This window comes from Labeo rohita, chromosome 23 (assembly GCF_022985175.1).
Source record: "Labeo rohita strain BAU-BD-2019 chromosome 23, IGBB_LRoh.1.0, whole genome shotgun sequence".
Taxonomy (NCBI): Eukaryota; Metazoa; Chordata; class Actinopteri; order Cypriniformes; family Cyprinidae; genus Labeo; species Labeo rohita.
In genome coordinates this window covers 29,204,709-29,222,036 of record NC_066891.1, presented here as the reverse complement: position 1 = coordinate 29,222,036, position 17,328 = coordinate 29,204,709, and the positions used below count along the sequence as shown (strand labels likewise).

Below are 17,328 nucleotides of genomic sequence, written 5' to 3'. Positions count from 1 at the left end.
CATATCAACTTGTGTAAAAGGGGCATTCAGTGACCCCTTTAATGACAGCGTAAAGCATTGATTAACAGCCCCAGAGCTCACAGTAGGTAGGCTACTAGGTATATTAGTAGTAGGTATATTTTTAAAGATTTAGACTATTATTAAAAAATCAGTTCCTCTATGGAGAAAACAAATGGGATTTTCACTTCTGGAACTGACTGTACTCTATTGGTAATCTATTGACGCTACTATTTCCTACACTGCTTTTCAACAGCAGTATGGCACTAATATTGAATCGGCAGAGACGATCTTCTACTTCCTTCATAAAAATTGGACCAGATCATCTTCAGACTATCCTGGCAAAAATGTGTGAAATTCAAATTGATTAGTGAAACCGTTCTCGAATAAAGTGTGAATGAATTTGACGAAAAGCACGACAAAGTGGACATGAGACTGTTTCTCTGCAATACTTCAAGGTATTCAAATCAATCTTGGTGTATGTTATAAAAATCATGACCTGAGGGTACCTGCACGGTTTTGGCACAGTGCCACCTAGTGGTCACGACAATACAAAGTCGAATGATACCAAGTTGTCTCATGTCTGCCAATTTGAATTTTGATGCATTGGCGATTCGTTACAAAACTCTGTATGTCTTTGGCCTGAAGGTACTCAAAAAGTGTTGGGGCAGTGCCATCCTGTGGTCAAAAATCAATTTAAAATATAAAAAAATGCTAATAGGTAGTGATTAATTTTGCCTATTGTCATGTGATTGGTCTTGGTAGGTTCCTTGGATCATGCCAAGAACACTAGCTATGGACCGTTATGGTGAATCTGAAATGCCTGAGTAAAGTCTGTTGTCAAAGTATTTCTGTATAATTGCCTCCCAGAACTGTCTTACACGACTTCGTTCACAAACAGCAGGCATCCACCTCCGAAAAAAATTATCACATTTATTGTGTTTCATCTGCTCAGTCTGAGGTGCAAGTCATTTGTTATATATGAAAATTACTATATTCCGTGGTGTCTCCTACTTTTCTTAGTAATATATAGTGTCAGTTCATCAGGAAGTGATTTTGTTGTCTTTGACTTGCTGGATGGAAACGGTGCTTATTCGCAAAAGTTTTTGCGATATTCCAATTTTCGCGCATAAGTCGAATTCACAACTTTGGATGGAAACCCGGCTACTGATAAAAATTATGCCGTAATCGGCCAAACTCTCTGTCTGGGATTTAAATTTATGTTCAAAACCTATTTTTTCAAACTCCTAGACTGTTGATCCGATTTTCACCAAATTAAACTTAGATCATCTTCAGACCATGCCAGTCAAAAGTTATGGATTTCATCTCAATTGTCATGTAAACATGTTTACCGCAGAGATGTATTAATGTCTCTGTAGTAAAAAAAGTAATAATATTAATTAAAAATGTGCTTAATGTAGGGTTAAGGTTAGGATTTGGTTTAGTGTTAATTACTTGTAATTGTGCCTAATTTACTTTTATTGTTATAGTAAATACATGTAACGTGTTACAAGTAACAACATTTTTCTCCATGTAATGGACTGATATGGTGCCCCGATTTTGAACTTCCAAAATGCAATTTAAATGCGGCTTCAAACGATCCAAAATGCAGTTGTAAATGATCCCAGCCAAAGAAGAAGGGTCTTATCTAGTGAAACGATTGGTTATTTTCATTAAAACAATACAATTTAAATACTTTTTAATGTCAGATGCTCATCTTGCCTTTCTCTCCATGGACTCTGTGTATTCTGGCTCAAGACAGGGTGACACATGCTTTCAAAAAACAGACCAGAAGAAGGTACCTTGGTAAACTGACAAAGCTGCAAAGCATTATGGGCCATCCACTATTGTCCATCTGTGCTAATGTATGTCGTAGTGCATGACTCTTGACCTTTGCATATTTTTGTGGGGGTCGTGTTGCTGAAGGTCCCAGCTGACGGTTTTACTGCTGATCTGATGCAGCGATGGAGCCTCACAGCTATTATGCTCTACAAACGCCAGAACTCTCATCTTACACTAAATCTTTTTGTCTCTTTGTCAAACACACGTGTCCACGCTGGCCCAGGCCCATATTGATTACGTCTGTCTCTGACAAACACACTCACACTTGATCCGAGGCACCTTGCATATCCTGTGTGGTGTGACCACACCTTGCCCTGCTCCATTTCCCAGGATCCTCTCTTCCTGTGTCCACCCATTCCCATGACAGCTGGGTGTTGGAAGAGTGAGAGGACTATCAATGTTTGCATGTTCACCACCCAACACACACTCACACACATTATCTCTAATACACACATCTGCTGTCACACACTTCATGTTTTTTTACTACAGTTAGCTACAGTTAGAAGTGTCCATGCGGCCAATACGTTTTTTTGGGTTTTTTTTAATCAGTACTTTTATTAAGCAAGCATGCATGATTAAAAGTGAAAGTAAGAACATTTATAATGTTACAAAAATTATATTTCAAATACTGTTCTTTTGAACTTATTCATAAAAAAAAAAAACATTAAAATTGAATGTATTTTATGATGTAGATCAAATGGCTTGTTTAGCATCTCATTTCCTCTTTCTTATTTCACACATGAAAAGTGTGTGTTTGAGTGTGTTATTATGTCCAGGTGTGTTTTATTCAGTAAATATGTTTGTGTTTGTGGTGTGACAGCAGCGCTCTGTGTTTTCAGTCTCTTATATAAGTAAATGTATGCGTGTGTCCATGTGAAATGAGTTCCAGGTGTGTAACACATGAAAGGCACTTCATTTGTTTATCCCAGGCCATCTTTGGAGTGTGTGTGTGTGTGTGTGTGTATAATGGGGATCTCTCGTTTCTGTAAACATACAGATGTATGTTCATGCCTGAGGGATGTTTCTGTTTTCCTCTGAATGTATCAGCTCTTCATTAGTCTCTTCAAAAACACAATAACTGTAGTCAAGTGTAGTCAATCCCTTCAACAGCACTTACTAGTACTAATACACTACTAATACACTAGTATTAAACACCTTCAGATCCTAATAAGGAAAGTCCTACATCAAGGTGTCCTGTCCTGCTCTTGAAGGGCTGCCTTCCTGTAGAATACATATATATATATATATATATATATATATATATATATATATATATGTATGTATGTATGTATGTATATATCTATCTTCCTGTAGAATATATCTTCAGGTGGAGTCACAAATATCTTAGTTATGATTTTGAAAACACATGAATAACCTAGTGAAGTCGTATTTACAAGTGTGATAAGACAGTACACCACACAGTACAATATTTATTTGTTTTATTTATTTAAAAATTGTAAATATAGATTATTGGAGTTTTACTAGAAAATACTATTTCACCATTTCTGCCTAAACAGTTAGTGTTACTTGCCATTTCTTTGTAGTTATTTGTGACATTTATTAGCAATTTCTGAGTGAAAATTGTTCTGAGTGAAATAAATCTTTAACCTACTTTTATTGTTCTCAAAAAGTCTTTCATTTTGTCCATGTTGTATTTCCGACTTGTATGCTTGACGTCATTATAGCGAATGTCCAACTCAAAGGAATAAGTTTGAGACATTGGCCAGTTTCAATTATTTTTCAATTTTTACTGCCGACAAAATTGTTTGTGTGTGTATGTGTTGTACAATATATTGTAGCTACAAATGAACAATTAAGACAAATTGCTTATAAAGTTTTCTCCATTTATTTATTTATTTATTTATTTGTTTGTTTGTTTGTTTGTTTGTTTGTTTGTCACCAGTCACAAAATTGTTCATATTGCTACAGTTCAGAAATTCATACTGATGGGTTTTTTTTCCCCTCCATTTTTAAAATTATTTATTTATTTTTATTTGCTTTGTCACTGGTCACGAAATTGTTCATATAGCTACAAATGAAGAATTAATACTGATGGCTTTTTTCTCCATTTTTAAAATTATGTATGTATGTATTTTTTTATTTATTTATTTATTTATTTTTATTTGCTTTGTCACTGGTCAAGAAATTGTTCATATAGCTACAAATGAAGAATTAATACTGATGGCTTTTTTTCTCCATTTTTAAAGTTATGTATGTATGTATTTATTTATTTATTTATTTATTTTTATTTGCTTTGTCACTGGTCAAGAAATTGTTCATATAGCTACAAATGAAGCATTAATACCGATGGCTTCTAATTTTTTTTCCATTTTTAAATGGAGAAATGGCTTATTTTATTTTATTTTATATTATATATATATATATATAGATAGATAGATAGATAGATAGATTTAGTATTTTACATTAATGACACGTAAAAATCTATATTAAACATATCAAAAGTATACACTCTGTAAAAGTGGGGAAGCTTCTTGTACCATTAGACACCAAGCAGTTTCGGCCCAGATCCGGCCCACATCTGGCTCGCATGGATTTCACACGGGCCAGGTCTGGGCCGGGTCTGGGCCGACACTATGTTGCTGTCTGTAAGATGGTCTCATTTTACATTTAGCAAATGTTTCCATTTATTTTCCTTAATAACACATTCACTGATGCATCCTCATCCTGCACATGCTAAACTTACCTAAATTTTTTTCAATTGAAAAGTAAACTCACATTGTTCTTAAAAGGAGAGTTTACCTCAAGTTGTTGCAAACCTATAAGAGATCCATTCTTCTGCTGAAAACACACATACACAAGAAGATATTTTAAAGAATGTTGGTAACCAAACAGTTGACAGTAGCCATTGACTTCTATAGTATTTTATCCCCATACTATGGAAGTCAGTGGCTCAGTGTTCAACAGCTGAAAGACTTTCATACAGGTTTGGAACAACATGAGGGTGAATAAATGATGACAGAATTTCCATTTTGAGTGAACTTTCCCTTTAAGATAAGCATCTTCCCCTAATTTCGTGTGCTCACCACCTCTCTCTTTTACAGGAAAAGCCGTATAAATGCAGCGAGTGCAACAAGGCCTTCAGTCAGAAGCGCGGCCTGGACGAACACATGCGCACGCACACCGGAGAGAAGCCCTTCCAGTGCGACGTGAGTTACACACGCAGACCGCATTGCATAATGCTGCATTCTAGCACACAAGCACAGGCTCTTTTTATGTCTGATTCTGGCTGACTATCACACAACCGCTCTCGACGCACCGCAGCCACAGCCCAGTGGAAGAGCAGAGAGAGGTGGCTTGTGGGTAGTGTGTGACGTTCAGCGGGGTTTAGTCTAAGACCGCTGAAAGAGCTAAAGCCGGTCTTGAGTTTAACCCTGCGGCCCACGCCGAGTCCACATAATCAGCACCGTGACGCGCATCAGACCACGATCCAGAACGCCCTCGCGGCACATAAACCAGATTGTGTGTGTGTGTGAGAGGGTGTTACTGTGGTGTCAAAGCCGCAGTGGAAGGACGTCCCGCCAGGCGGACACAAGGACAAAACCGCCCTGCGCAAACTGACCCATCTCTGACCCTTCAGCGCCATAAGACACACACAATCAGACGGCCCCGCTCCAAACCACAGCAGTTGTGAATCTTCTCACTGTCCCTGAAAAGTAGTTTGTGACCATCGGTGAATCTTGCGTCAAAGTCTCTGTCTGTTAGGACACACACACACAGTCTGGTAAATCAGGGCTTACATTAGAGTTTAAAGACTTAATTGAATTAATATATATTGTATTTTTACTTTCTTAAAGGGACAGATTACATAAGTCATCATTACATCATGTCCTTCCTGTATGAATGATGTACCTCTCACTTTTTTCCTTGCAATTACATTGAAAGACGACTGGAGCTTTCAAGATTCAAAGAGGCACCATAAAAAGCATCATAAAAGTGGTTCATATGAATCAAATTCCAGTCAGACAGCGCTGTGTGAAGGACAGACCAAAGTGAAGTTGTTCTTCACTGATAGTCTTCCTCTGTAGTGAGTTGTTAAGAAACTGCAACTGGATCACTGAGTCAGTGAGTTTAACGCAAGAACCGGCTCGCTCTGTCTAATGAGCGAAGCATTCAAAATGCTTCTGGTGAACTGGTTTAACCAGTTCATTTCAAAGATTTGACTCCTAGTCTTACTAAGCATTTTTCATTACTGCATAATAGTGCTCTCACCATATCAGAAGGCCAAAAGAATTCATGCTCCCACTTTATATTAGGTGATCTTAACTACTATGTACTTACATCAGAAAATAAGTACGGTGTACGGGTAAGGTTAGGGACAGGTTTGGTGGTATGGGTAGGTTTAAGGGCGGGTTAAGGTGTAAAGGATGGGTCAATACTGTAACTATTAATGTAATTACAAAAATTATTACAGATGTAATTATATGTAGGCTTTTTTTTAATACTGTATGTGACCCTGGACCACAAAACCAGTCATAAGGCTACCTGTCCACCAAAGCATTTTTAGCCAGCCGAAAACGAAAACGCACATCTGAGAGCACTTTAGAGAACAGGTTTTTTTTCCATTGAGATGCTGTAGTTGTTATGATACAGAATATCCACTTAAGTAATGGCAAACGCATAGTCAATGAAATGTTTCCACAAGCATTATTTTTTATAACATTAATATGGTAGTCTGGTAATTCCATCTGGTAAAGACATAAATACTCAGAGATAAGCAATATTAACTTCTCCAATGTTGTTCAGTCATAGTACAAGCAGGGTGGTCGGTATTAGTCCAGCCCCTCCCTCCTGCACAGCGTTTTACTCAAAGTTGAACAAAATTGGCCAAATGCTCAGCACGGAAAAGACGTTCAAGTGCTCGGCACAATGTGTTAAATTATAAATCCAGAAAAACAACAACAACACAGTATTTCTGAAGAAAGAAAAAGAAAGAAAGAACGAAAGAATGAATGAATGAAAACTTATGTAGCTGCCTGTTTTATATTTTTATTTATACAACAGTTTTTTTTTTTTTTCTGACTTATAAGAGTGCAATTTTCTAGTGATAACACAACCGATACAACCGTTTCACCGTTACGTTTTTTCACACAGTGAGTGTAATGGCAGACACCTAAATCCACTATAATTTTGAAATAACAGTGTTTTTTATGTCACAGAATGTGCTTGTTTAGACTTCAAATATGCAGTTTGTCAATAAAGTTAATGTCTGTTTAAAAATTTCCTTCAACGTTTTTGGAGATGTGAGCTCCAGGGCATCGGCGGAATTTGACACTGGCTCTGATGTCTCTATAATGGTTAAACATGAGATATAATTTGCTTTGGGTAAATCTACCGGGCAGTCTTTGGCCTCATTCATCTATTATTTGTTCCAGAGCTAATAGTTTTGGCTTAGGGAAAAATCTCATGAGGTTTTATTATATATATGTACGTAATCACACTCTTGGAATTAGTAACGGAGGCTTGGGCTCAGCTGTTAAACTGTCAAATTAAGATTTGAATCTGTGGTGGAAGGAAGTAGTTCTGCACACAAGAAGGTTTTTAAAGACACTCCGTTGTCCTTTCTTATGTTTTTACTCACTGGTGAATTGTGATCATTTACACTCTTAAAAATAAAGGTGCTTTAAAAGATTCTTCACAGTGATAGAGGAACCATTTTTGGTTCCACAAAGAACCATTCAGTCGAAGGTTCCTTGAAGAACCATCTATTTCTTACCTTTTTATAATCTGAAGAAACTTATTTTACCACAAAGAACTTTTTGTGAAACAGAAAGGTTCTTCAGATGTTAAAAGTTCTTTATTGAACCATTTTGACAAAAAAAAGGTCCTTCTATGGCATCGTGAAGCATCTTTATTTTTAAGAGTGTACAGTAGATTAATATACACCTCACATCGCAGATGTGAATGATTCCTCAAATCTTGTAGCTTGTTGAGGTAAAGTGTGCTGTTACTATACTTCCCCAAAACACCTATAGGTTAATGCTCTATTATTGTTCTGTGTTAGTGTGTGAATCAATGATGTACAGATACACACTCACACATACGCAGTTTCCTCTCCGTCTAAAGCACTTTGCCAGCAGTGAACACACTCCACAGGAGACTCTTGAGGAATCTAAACACACACACACACGTTTCGCTAAAGAAAATGAGAAACATTCCTCTTGTATTTATTTGATTTCTATGGCAAGCTGCAAGCGTGTCTTTCGAAGTTTTGACTGTTTTAAAGCGCATAAGAGAGCGAAATTGGCTGTTTCCTCTGTTTTTTTTCCTCTCTGTGTTCGACGTGACAAGTCTTTTAAGCCTGGAGTGATTTGGTCTGAAATCTGGCGCTCTGATGACGGTTGTTAGAATGGCTTCCATTGATGGTGGCAAATTATCCCGGGACTTCTTTCATGCACAGCATTTTTGAAGCGCAGCGTGCCAGAAACCATCCATACTCCAAATTCATTTATTTTTGACTCGCTTTCCCTGAGCATTTGACTGCATTTGAAGTGGTTTGTGGGGTGGTCGCGTCTGTCTTTCACGGCTCCTGTTGGAGTTAAAGAACAGGAACTTTGTGGCGTTCTTTTGTGTCAGAACGAGAATTGAACGTTCTGAAACACTTTTTGCCACATTTTAGGTCTAAAGGAACTGAATTGGCTCGGATCCTATTATTAAGTTGGCTTGATAAAGCTGACTTACTGAAATGCTGTTTAAACTTACAGTTATTCTTCTTCTGAGACTAAAATTATCAACTCTATCTCCTCCTAGAGCTTTAACTCTACAAACTCCAAACTCAGCCCAGATCTTCAGACTGGTCTGACTCGAGTTGCTATATCTTTTCTAACTGATCGGACTTACGATTTTCCTAAAACTGATGATTAAAACTGGGAAAAATCCCATAGACTTACACTGACAGAATGTTCAAATGAGCCAAGACTATTCAAACTCCCAGAATCCCTTGAGACTCAATCAAGCTTCCCTTCTATGTACTGTATTTCTAATCCATTTAAACTCATTCAAACTAACTTGCTAATCATGTTAGAATTATGCTAACAACATGCTAGTAACTTGCTAATTATGCTAACAACATGTAAGTAACTTGCTAATCATGTTAAAATCATGCTAACAACATGTTAATAACTTGCTAATCATGCTAGAAACATGCTAGTAACTTGCTAATCATGTTAACAACATGCTAGTAACTTACTAATCATGCTAGCATGTTAGTAACTTGTTAATCATGCTAGAAACATGTTAGTAACCTGCAAATCATGCTAGAAACATGCTAGTTACTTGCTAATTATGCTAACAACATGTTAGTAACTTGCTTATCATGTTAAAATCATGCTAACAACATGCTAATAACTTGCTAATCATGCTAGAAACATGCTAGTAACTTGCTAATCATGTTAACAACATGCTAGTAACTTACTAATCATGCTAGCATGTTAGTAACTTGTTAATCATGCTAGAAACATGTTAGTAACCAGCAAATCATGCTAAATCATGCTAGAAACATGCTAGTTACTTGCTAATTATGTTAACAACATGTTAGTAACTTGCTTATCATGTTAAAATCATGCTAACAACATGCTAATAACTTGCTAATCATGCTAGAAACATGCTAGTAACTTGCTAATCATGTTAACAACATGCTAGTAACTTACTAATCATGCTAGCATGTTAGTAACTTGCTAATCATGCTAGAAACATGCCAGTAACTTGCTAATCATGCTAACAACATGCTAGTAACTTGCTAATCATGCTAACAACATGCTAGTAACTTGCTAATCATGCTAACAACATGCTGCTATAATCATGCTAATGTTAGTAACATGTTAAAACAACATGCTAGTAACTTACTAATCATGCTAACAACATGCTAGTAACTTACTAATCATGCTAACAACATGCCAGTAACTTGCTAATCATGCTAACAACATGCTAGTAACTTGCTAATCATGTCAAAAAATGCTAGCAACATGCTAATCATGTAAAACATACTAGTAACTTGTTAAACATCCTAGCAACATGCTAGCAACCTGCTAATCATGCTAGAAACATGCTAATCATGCTAGAAACATGCTAATCATGCTAGAAACAGACTAGCAACATGTTAACAACTTGCAAATTGTGTTAAAAATGTGCTAGCAACATGCTATTAACTTGTTAATGTTGCTAATGTTAGAATCATACTAGCATGTTAATTATCTATCTATCTGACAGACTGCATTCAAACTTTAACCTTTTAAAACTACTTTAAACTTCAAATGATTTCAGACTGAAAACCATCCAAACTTTTTAAAACTTCTTAGACGTCTTAAATTTTATGAAACTTTTCAAACTTTTTCAAACTTTCTGGTGCGGCTTTCTCAAGCCAACGTAAAGTTCGTCTTGACAAACTTTTTTATCTAGTTCTGTTTTTGATTGTGAGTAATAGAGTGTTTTAGATTTACTAAAATGCACTAAAATTCACAACAGAGCAACAAGGGCCATTCAAACTTGTCATAAATGAATCACATATTTGAATGCATTTAAACAAGCTTGCTTTCGTTAAAATGTGCTTGTTCTGTATGGATGAAAAACCTGCGTTCCAGTGCATTTGCATTGAATTATTTTTGTATGGTGTCCTGTAATGGCTTCCGTGTAATGGAATTAAACAAATGTGACAGGAAAGTACAACTGGAGCGTGTTGTGTTCACAAAGAGCTTTACAAGTGAACCGCACCACTTGTGCTGTAGACGTCTGAGAAGCTCTGGGTTTGTTTAGCGTGTTCACACACAAGCCAAAATTCATGCACTCTACTCCGAGAGCCCTGAGATGAACGCAAGTGTTGGCCAGAGGTTGGCAAAAAACAGCGTGTTTGAGTTTTTTAACACTCTTCATGACAATGCAAACAATATGAATCTGTGAAGATTTGCTAGCTTTTGTTTCTCATCCGTGTCATCTCAACTGCAGAAAAGCAGCTGAGTAGCTGACTCGTAAAACATGAGAAAAGCAATACAGCACACAAACATCCACTTGCATGAATGGGCGGTATGAATAAAATATTATATGAGAGTTTGTTTTAGCTGGAAATTCAGCGACAAAAGTGTTTAAAATATACACTACCATTCAAAATGTTTTTTTGTTTTTTTTCATTAGAGTGATTTCTGAAAAATCATGTGACATTGAAGCCTCGAGTAATGATGCTGAAAATTCAGCTTTGACTCACAGGAATAAATTACATTTTATGATATATTTACATAGAAAAATGTTATTTGAAATTACAGTAATTTTAATTTGCACATTTTTTTTCCTGCATTTTTAATCAAATAAATGCATCCTTGGTGAGCATAGGAGAAAAACAATAAAAATGGAGTGATGAGTATTCTGGAATAATGCAGTAAAAAATAATAATATAATAAAATAAAATAAAATCAATAAAATAAAATAATAAATAAACAACAACATGCATTTTCTCTTTTTTAATGTATTCACGTAGAAAAGTGTTACTTTAAATTGCAGTAATATTTCACAGTATTAATGTTTTTACTGCATTTTTAATCAATTAATGCAGCATTGGTGAGCATAAGTGAAAAACAGTGAAAACGTACTGATGACTATTCTGGGATAATCCAGAAAAAAAAAAAATAATAATAATAATAATAAAATAAAAATAAATAAATAAATAAATAAATATCATTCGTACTTATATTAATATTTAATATGGAATTTAATTTGATTTGGAACACAAACTAAAACATGTTTGTTTGTTTGTTTGTTTACAAAAACATTGCAAATCTACACAGGCTGTGCTGTGATGCAGATTGCAGAGTTTTCTTTCTTTTTTCTTTTTTTTAACAATATATTCACATAGAAAAGTGTTACTTTAAATTGCAGTAATATTTCACAGTATTAATGTTTTTACTGCATTTTTAATCAATTAATGCAGCATTGGTGAGCATACGTGAAAAACAATGAAAATGTACTGGTGACTATTCTGGGATAATCCAGAAAAAAAAAAAAAAAATAATAATAATAATAATAATAATAAAATAAAATAAAATAAAATAAAATAAAATAAATATCATTCCTACTTATATTAATATTTAATTGTTTTTTTTAATATGGAATTTAATTTTATTTGGAACACAAACTAAAACATGTTTGTTTGTTTGTTTGTTTGTTTACAAAAACATTGCAAATCTATACAGGCTGTGCTGTGATGCAGATTGCAGAGTTTTCTTTTTCTTTTTTAACAATATATTCACATAGAAAAGTGTTACTTTAAATTGCAGTAATATTTCACAGTATTACTGTTTTTACTGCATTTGTTTATTTATTTGTTTATTTTTTTATTCATTAAAAAACAAAACGTGCAAATCTACACAGGCTGTGTTGTGATTTAGTTTGCAGAGTTTTTTTTTTTCTTCTTTTTTTTTTCTTTTCTTTTTCTTTGGTTCTTTTTTTTATCATACCATGGAGACATCAGTGTATAAATGGTTTAGCATCTCTATACCAACGTTTCTGCTTCCACATGGTCAGCATACCTCCGTCCTCACATGTGCCCACAGCCATTAATATCTGCAATTCATGTGACAGCGAGAGACTGAGACTAATATGTCGTCTATCAAGGCATTAAATGCTTTTTCATGCTGTTTAAATAAAACATTACATTCATTTTACGAAAAAAAGTGACAGCTGCAATATCTTTTACTGTCTCTTCATGGAGATAAAGAATATTGAGTGTTCTTGGAGAGATTAAGTTGATTTATCATGTGAAATGGATTTGTGTGCCATTGGTGATGCATATTTGATGGTGTGTGTGTGTGTTGTGTGTGTGTTGTGGCACCAGGCTGCTGCTCTGACTGCAGGATTTAACTCAATGAGATTTACTGCTCGGTTTGGCTTGACTTTGCTAACTGGCTGTTTCTGAGTGTCTGTTTTGTTGGCAGAGTTGTGTCCAGTGGTTCTGCTTTGTGTGTGTGTGTGTGTGTTAAGGTCTCAACCAATATCATATGGCAAAGTTTAGAAGATTTGGGCCTGGCTTGCAGTTCTTTGGTTGTGTTTTTATTCGTTCGGTTATTGGTTGTTTGTGTGTCTGCTCTGATGTATTGAGTGTTGCCTTCACATCCTCTCTGCGGTCGCGGGGCATGAAGTCATGCTAACACACAAAAACATTACAGAATAAAGTCTGTAAACAAGAGCCGTTTCGCGAAACGTGAAATGCCAAAATCAAAACCATCCTCTCATGGATCTTTTTCATGGGTTATGTAACATAAATCCACTCATGACTACTAGACTAATTTATTATGTCCTGTCCTGAAAAAAGCTCTACAAAAGTCACAGCCACAATGAAGGTTTGCCAGGCCATTGCTTATGCGGTGGCTAAAGCGCTTTTTAGCGTGTTGCTAAATGGTTTCTGGATGGTTGCTTGGTGAATGATTACTAGTTTAAGTCAAAAACCCACACCAGTGACCTTTATATTATGTCTCAATGATATTGTAGTCTCTAAATATGACCTTTCTTCAATGTAAGCCTATGTTAAGGGTCTGTAGCATTTATTTTTAGTTTTAGTTTTAATTTATTTCTATTTTCCATTTTATTTTCAGTCATTTTAGTGCTTCAACAGTTACTTGACACATTTCGCAAAGGTACTGGCAAAATAAATTAATAAATTAATTAATAAATTAATAATAATAATAGTAATAATAATATTTTAAATTTTATTATTAAAATACATTATTAATAAATGTTTTTACGCTAACTTTAAACCTTAAAGTCAAGATAATGAGTGTTACTTTAGCATATATATATATATATATATATATTGTTTGTTTGTTTGTTTGTTTTGTAATTTTTTTATATAACTATTAATCGAATAAAAGTTTTTGTTTATATAATATTATATATGTGTGTATGTACTGTGTATATTCATTATGTATATATATAAAGACACACACATACAATATATATTATAAAAATATTTACAAGCATTTATATGTATATATTTATATACATATAATTTATATTATATATAAAAATATTTAATATATAAACATAACATGTTTATATATATATATATATATATATATATATATATATGTGTGTGTGTGTGTTTATATATATATATATATATATATATACACACATTATACATACATACATTATATAGTATTTTATTTCAGCTTTATATTAATTAAAAATATTAATTATAATTATATTAATTTTAAGTTAACTTAAAACCTTAAAGTAAAAAAAAAGATAATGAGTGTTAGTTAATATTTTATTAGCTTTAATATATATATATAAGAGTTTATCTGCAAAAACAGATTGAATTTTCTAAAATCATGTTTTTATTATGTTATCCTGTTTTTATTGCCTTTTATTGTGTTAGTTAGCTGTATTTTTTAGTTATTTTTACTTTTTTACAAAATAACCTGACTGCACAATTGTTCTGATTGGAATCAGTAACTATTTATTTATTTATTTAATTATTTATTTATAATATTACTACATAGGTCCAAGTTGATTTATTTAGATTTGATTTATGTAAAAGGTTTTATTTAGCTATTATTTTTCTTATTTTTACTTATTATTATAATTATTAAAACAATAATTACCTTAAATATAATTAAATGTATATTTAATCAAAATGTAACAAGTAAAATTGAAATATAATGTACAAGCCAGTTACATTTTGTATCATTAGTAGTTATTATGATATCTACGTTGCAAAATATGATATTACAACCCAGGCCAATAATGCAGCTCTCAATTTTCACATTACGTGACTTGAAGTCTCTGCTTCATCTTTCCTTCAACCTCAAACAGAGAAGTGTTATGGAATTTTTTCACTCCTTTGTCCGCCAGACGAAAAATGTAAGTCGCTTAGAAAAATAATTGACCATACACGGGGCAAGTGCTTTGGAAAATGGATGGATGGCTTACAAAAATAATCACCATTATTCATGTCCATAGAACAAACAGTGCAGGACGAGTGAACATATTTGAAATATTTGAGTTTTCAATGAGGAAAAACAAGGAAAATTTTGATTTTATTCATTGTGAATTTTTGTGAGTTTTACATTTGAGAATAGAGCAAGACCTGAATGTGAGTTCACTAAAACAATGACAACGACAACATTTCAGAGGAAAAATAAGTTTATAGATCTTAATGAAAGAGATTTTTCTTTAGAATAATGTGCACCGATGAATCCTGCACAGTAAGACCACTTAATTTAAACTGGGATAAAGACCACATCATGTTTTCTTAATGCGTTGCAATTGTTCATTCTTTGTGTGTTTGTGTATTTCAGGTGTGTGACCTGTCCTTTAGTTTGAAGAAGATGTTGATCAGACACAAACTGACCCACAATCCCAACAGACCCATGGCGGAATGCTCCCTGTGCCACAAGAAGTTCACCCGCAACGACTACCTCAAAGTCCATATGGAGAACGTCCACGGAGAGACAGAGGGATAGACAGTCCCACACAAACATATTCATATTCACACAAGCCACATATATAACCGTTATGCAAAGAACACACACATACACAGGGTAGAAACATGTACTTTAAGTAGCCAAAGACACTCCAAAGATCTGCCTTTTCCTACATGTACAGAAGCAGTTTATTTCTGACAGACATTTAACAGTTTATCACAAGACTGATCAGTCTGATTAAACGCCATTTAATCACGGCTGCAGTTTCAGATTAAAATGGGAGGAAAGCATGAAAACGTGCAATTGTACAGAGCAAAGTATATCCATCATATTGATTATTTTCCTTTTTCTGCTGATGTTTGTCCTTTTGTATGTCAGTATCAGTTGTTTCAGATTTCAGATGTTGAGATGTTGCGTGACCAAAGAGCATGACGAGCCAATTTTCTACATTCGTGCTGAGAGACAGTTTGTTGGTTTCAGTTGTTTACATTTAACTGTATTATCCAATATTTATCATTTTATATATTTTCAGTGTTCAGGTTCACATGAGGTTTGTATTTGATTGCCAGATTAGCATCTTGCGGTTGTAAGTTGGAAAGTTTGCATCTCATTTGGATGAATGAACGCTTGAATCACTGCTATCACTAATCTGGTCAGTCTGTTATTTTTTTGGTTAAATAAACATTTTTCCCGACCCTGCCCCGTCCATCTGCGGGAGACTTGTTCCAGTGCTCTGTGGGATTCGGAAGACGGCGCTTCTGCCCTGATCACATTGCTTTTAGTTAATTGTAAACATTTGATTCTTGGTAAATGGTTGGTGTCGGAGGAATCGGATGTGCTTTGATACTTGATGAAACATGCTCGGTTGATGATTGTTCTCTAAAGTTGGTTACCATTGGTTATAGCGTAATTAAACCTCAATGTGGGTTTGGATAGAAAAGTAATTACTTATTGAGTTTGAGATCCAGAGCACAAATGCACAAATTCTGCGTTTAGCCCTTCACAAACTTTTACCTCTAATATAAGATTAATGGTCACACTTTAGTTTAAGGTCCAGTTCTCACTATTAACAAACCATTAACTGCAGCTTTTGCCTAAGTAAACTCGTTTTCACCAGTTTTAACTTAAAAACTTAAGTTCAGCAGCTTCCTTAAAATTTGAAGTTAAATCAACTTAAAACTAGAAGTCATTTTAACTCATTACAATAAAATGAGTTACAATTACTTACAATTTTAAGTTAAATCAAGCAGCTGCTAAAGCTGCTAAAAGTTTTTAATTTGAATCTGGTGAAAACTTTTTACAGCTGTTGAGATCATGTATTGGGTAGGATTAGGGATATAGAATATGGTCATGCAGAATAGGTGCCTTATAAGTACTAATAAATAGCCAATATTTTAATAATAAGCATGCTAATAAGTAACTAGTTAATAATGAGAATTGTTCCACATACTAAAGTGTTACCAGATTAATATGAAAATGAGTATGGATGAGATGATAACTTTAGATTAGGGAACACATATTCACTATCAGCTAAAATTTTTCCCTTTTGTAAACTCCTAATTTGCTGCTTATTAGTTAGTAAGGTAGTTATTAAAGGGATAGTTCACCCAAAAATGAAAATTATGTTATTAATTACTCATGTTGTTCAAATATAAGACCTTCCCTAGTGACAAATAAATATACTAAAATGTATTTAAATATACATTTATTTCATGCTAAGTATACTACAAATACATTTAAATATTAGGTACTTAATAAAATGCTCTGCAGTTGTATTTTTAGTGTACTAAACTGGTATATTTAAAGTCTACTAAATTGGAACAACTAATTTTGTACTTAATTAATTAATGTCATTAATGCACTTTAATTGTGTGAAAGTAGTGCTGAAGTCCAACTAAAGATATACTGAAGTGTAATTGATTGTGCTAAAGTGGAATTGTGCACAAGTAGTACTCCAAATAAAGTTTAATTACAATTTTTATTTAAGTCTTGAGCGATATGTCAGTAAATATGTTAAAAGTCTTGAAGTATACACTGAAAAAACAATTGTTGAGTCAACTTA

The 17,328-nt window shown here is 34.0% G+C and overlaps 1 protein-coding gene across 1 annotated transcript in view; it reads left to right on the top strand.

Moving 5' to 3' along the window:
- The window catches only part of prdm5 (PR domain containing 5), a 92,859-nt gene extending 76,473 nt beyond the window's left edge, over positions 1-16,386 (top strand). Inside the window, exons 15-16 of the mRNA XM_051096294.1 lie at positions 4,902-5,006; positions 15,141-16,386. Coding sequence (XP_050952251.1) covers positions 4,902-5,006; positions 15,141-15,305 — 270 coding nt within the window. The 3' untranslated portion in view covers positions 15,306-16,386. The remainder of the gene's footprint in view (positions 1-4,901; positions 5,007-15,140) is intronic.
- Positions 16,387-17,328: the final 942 nt, after the last annotated feature.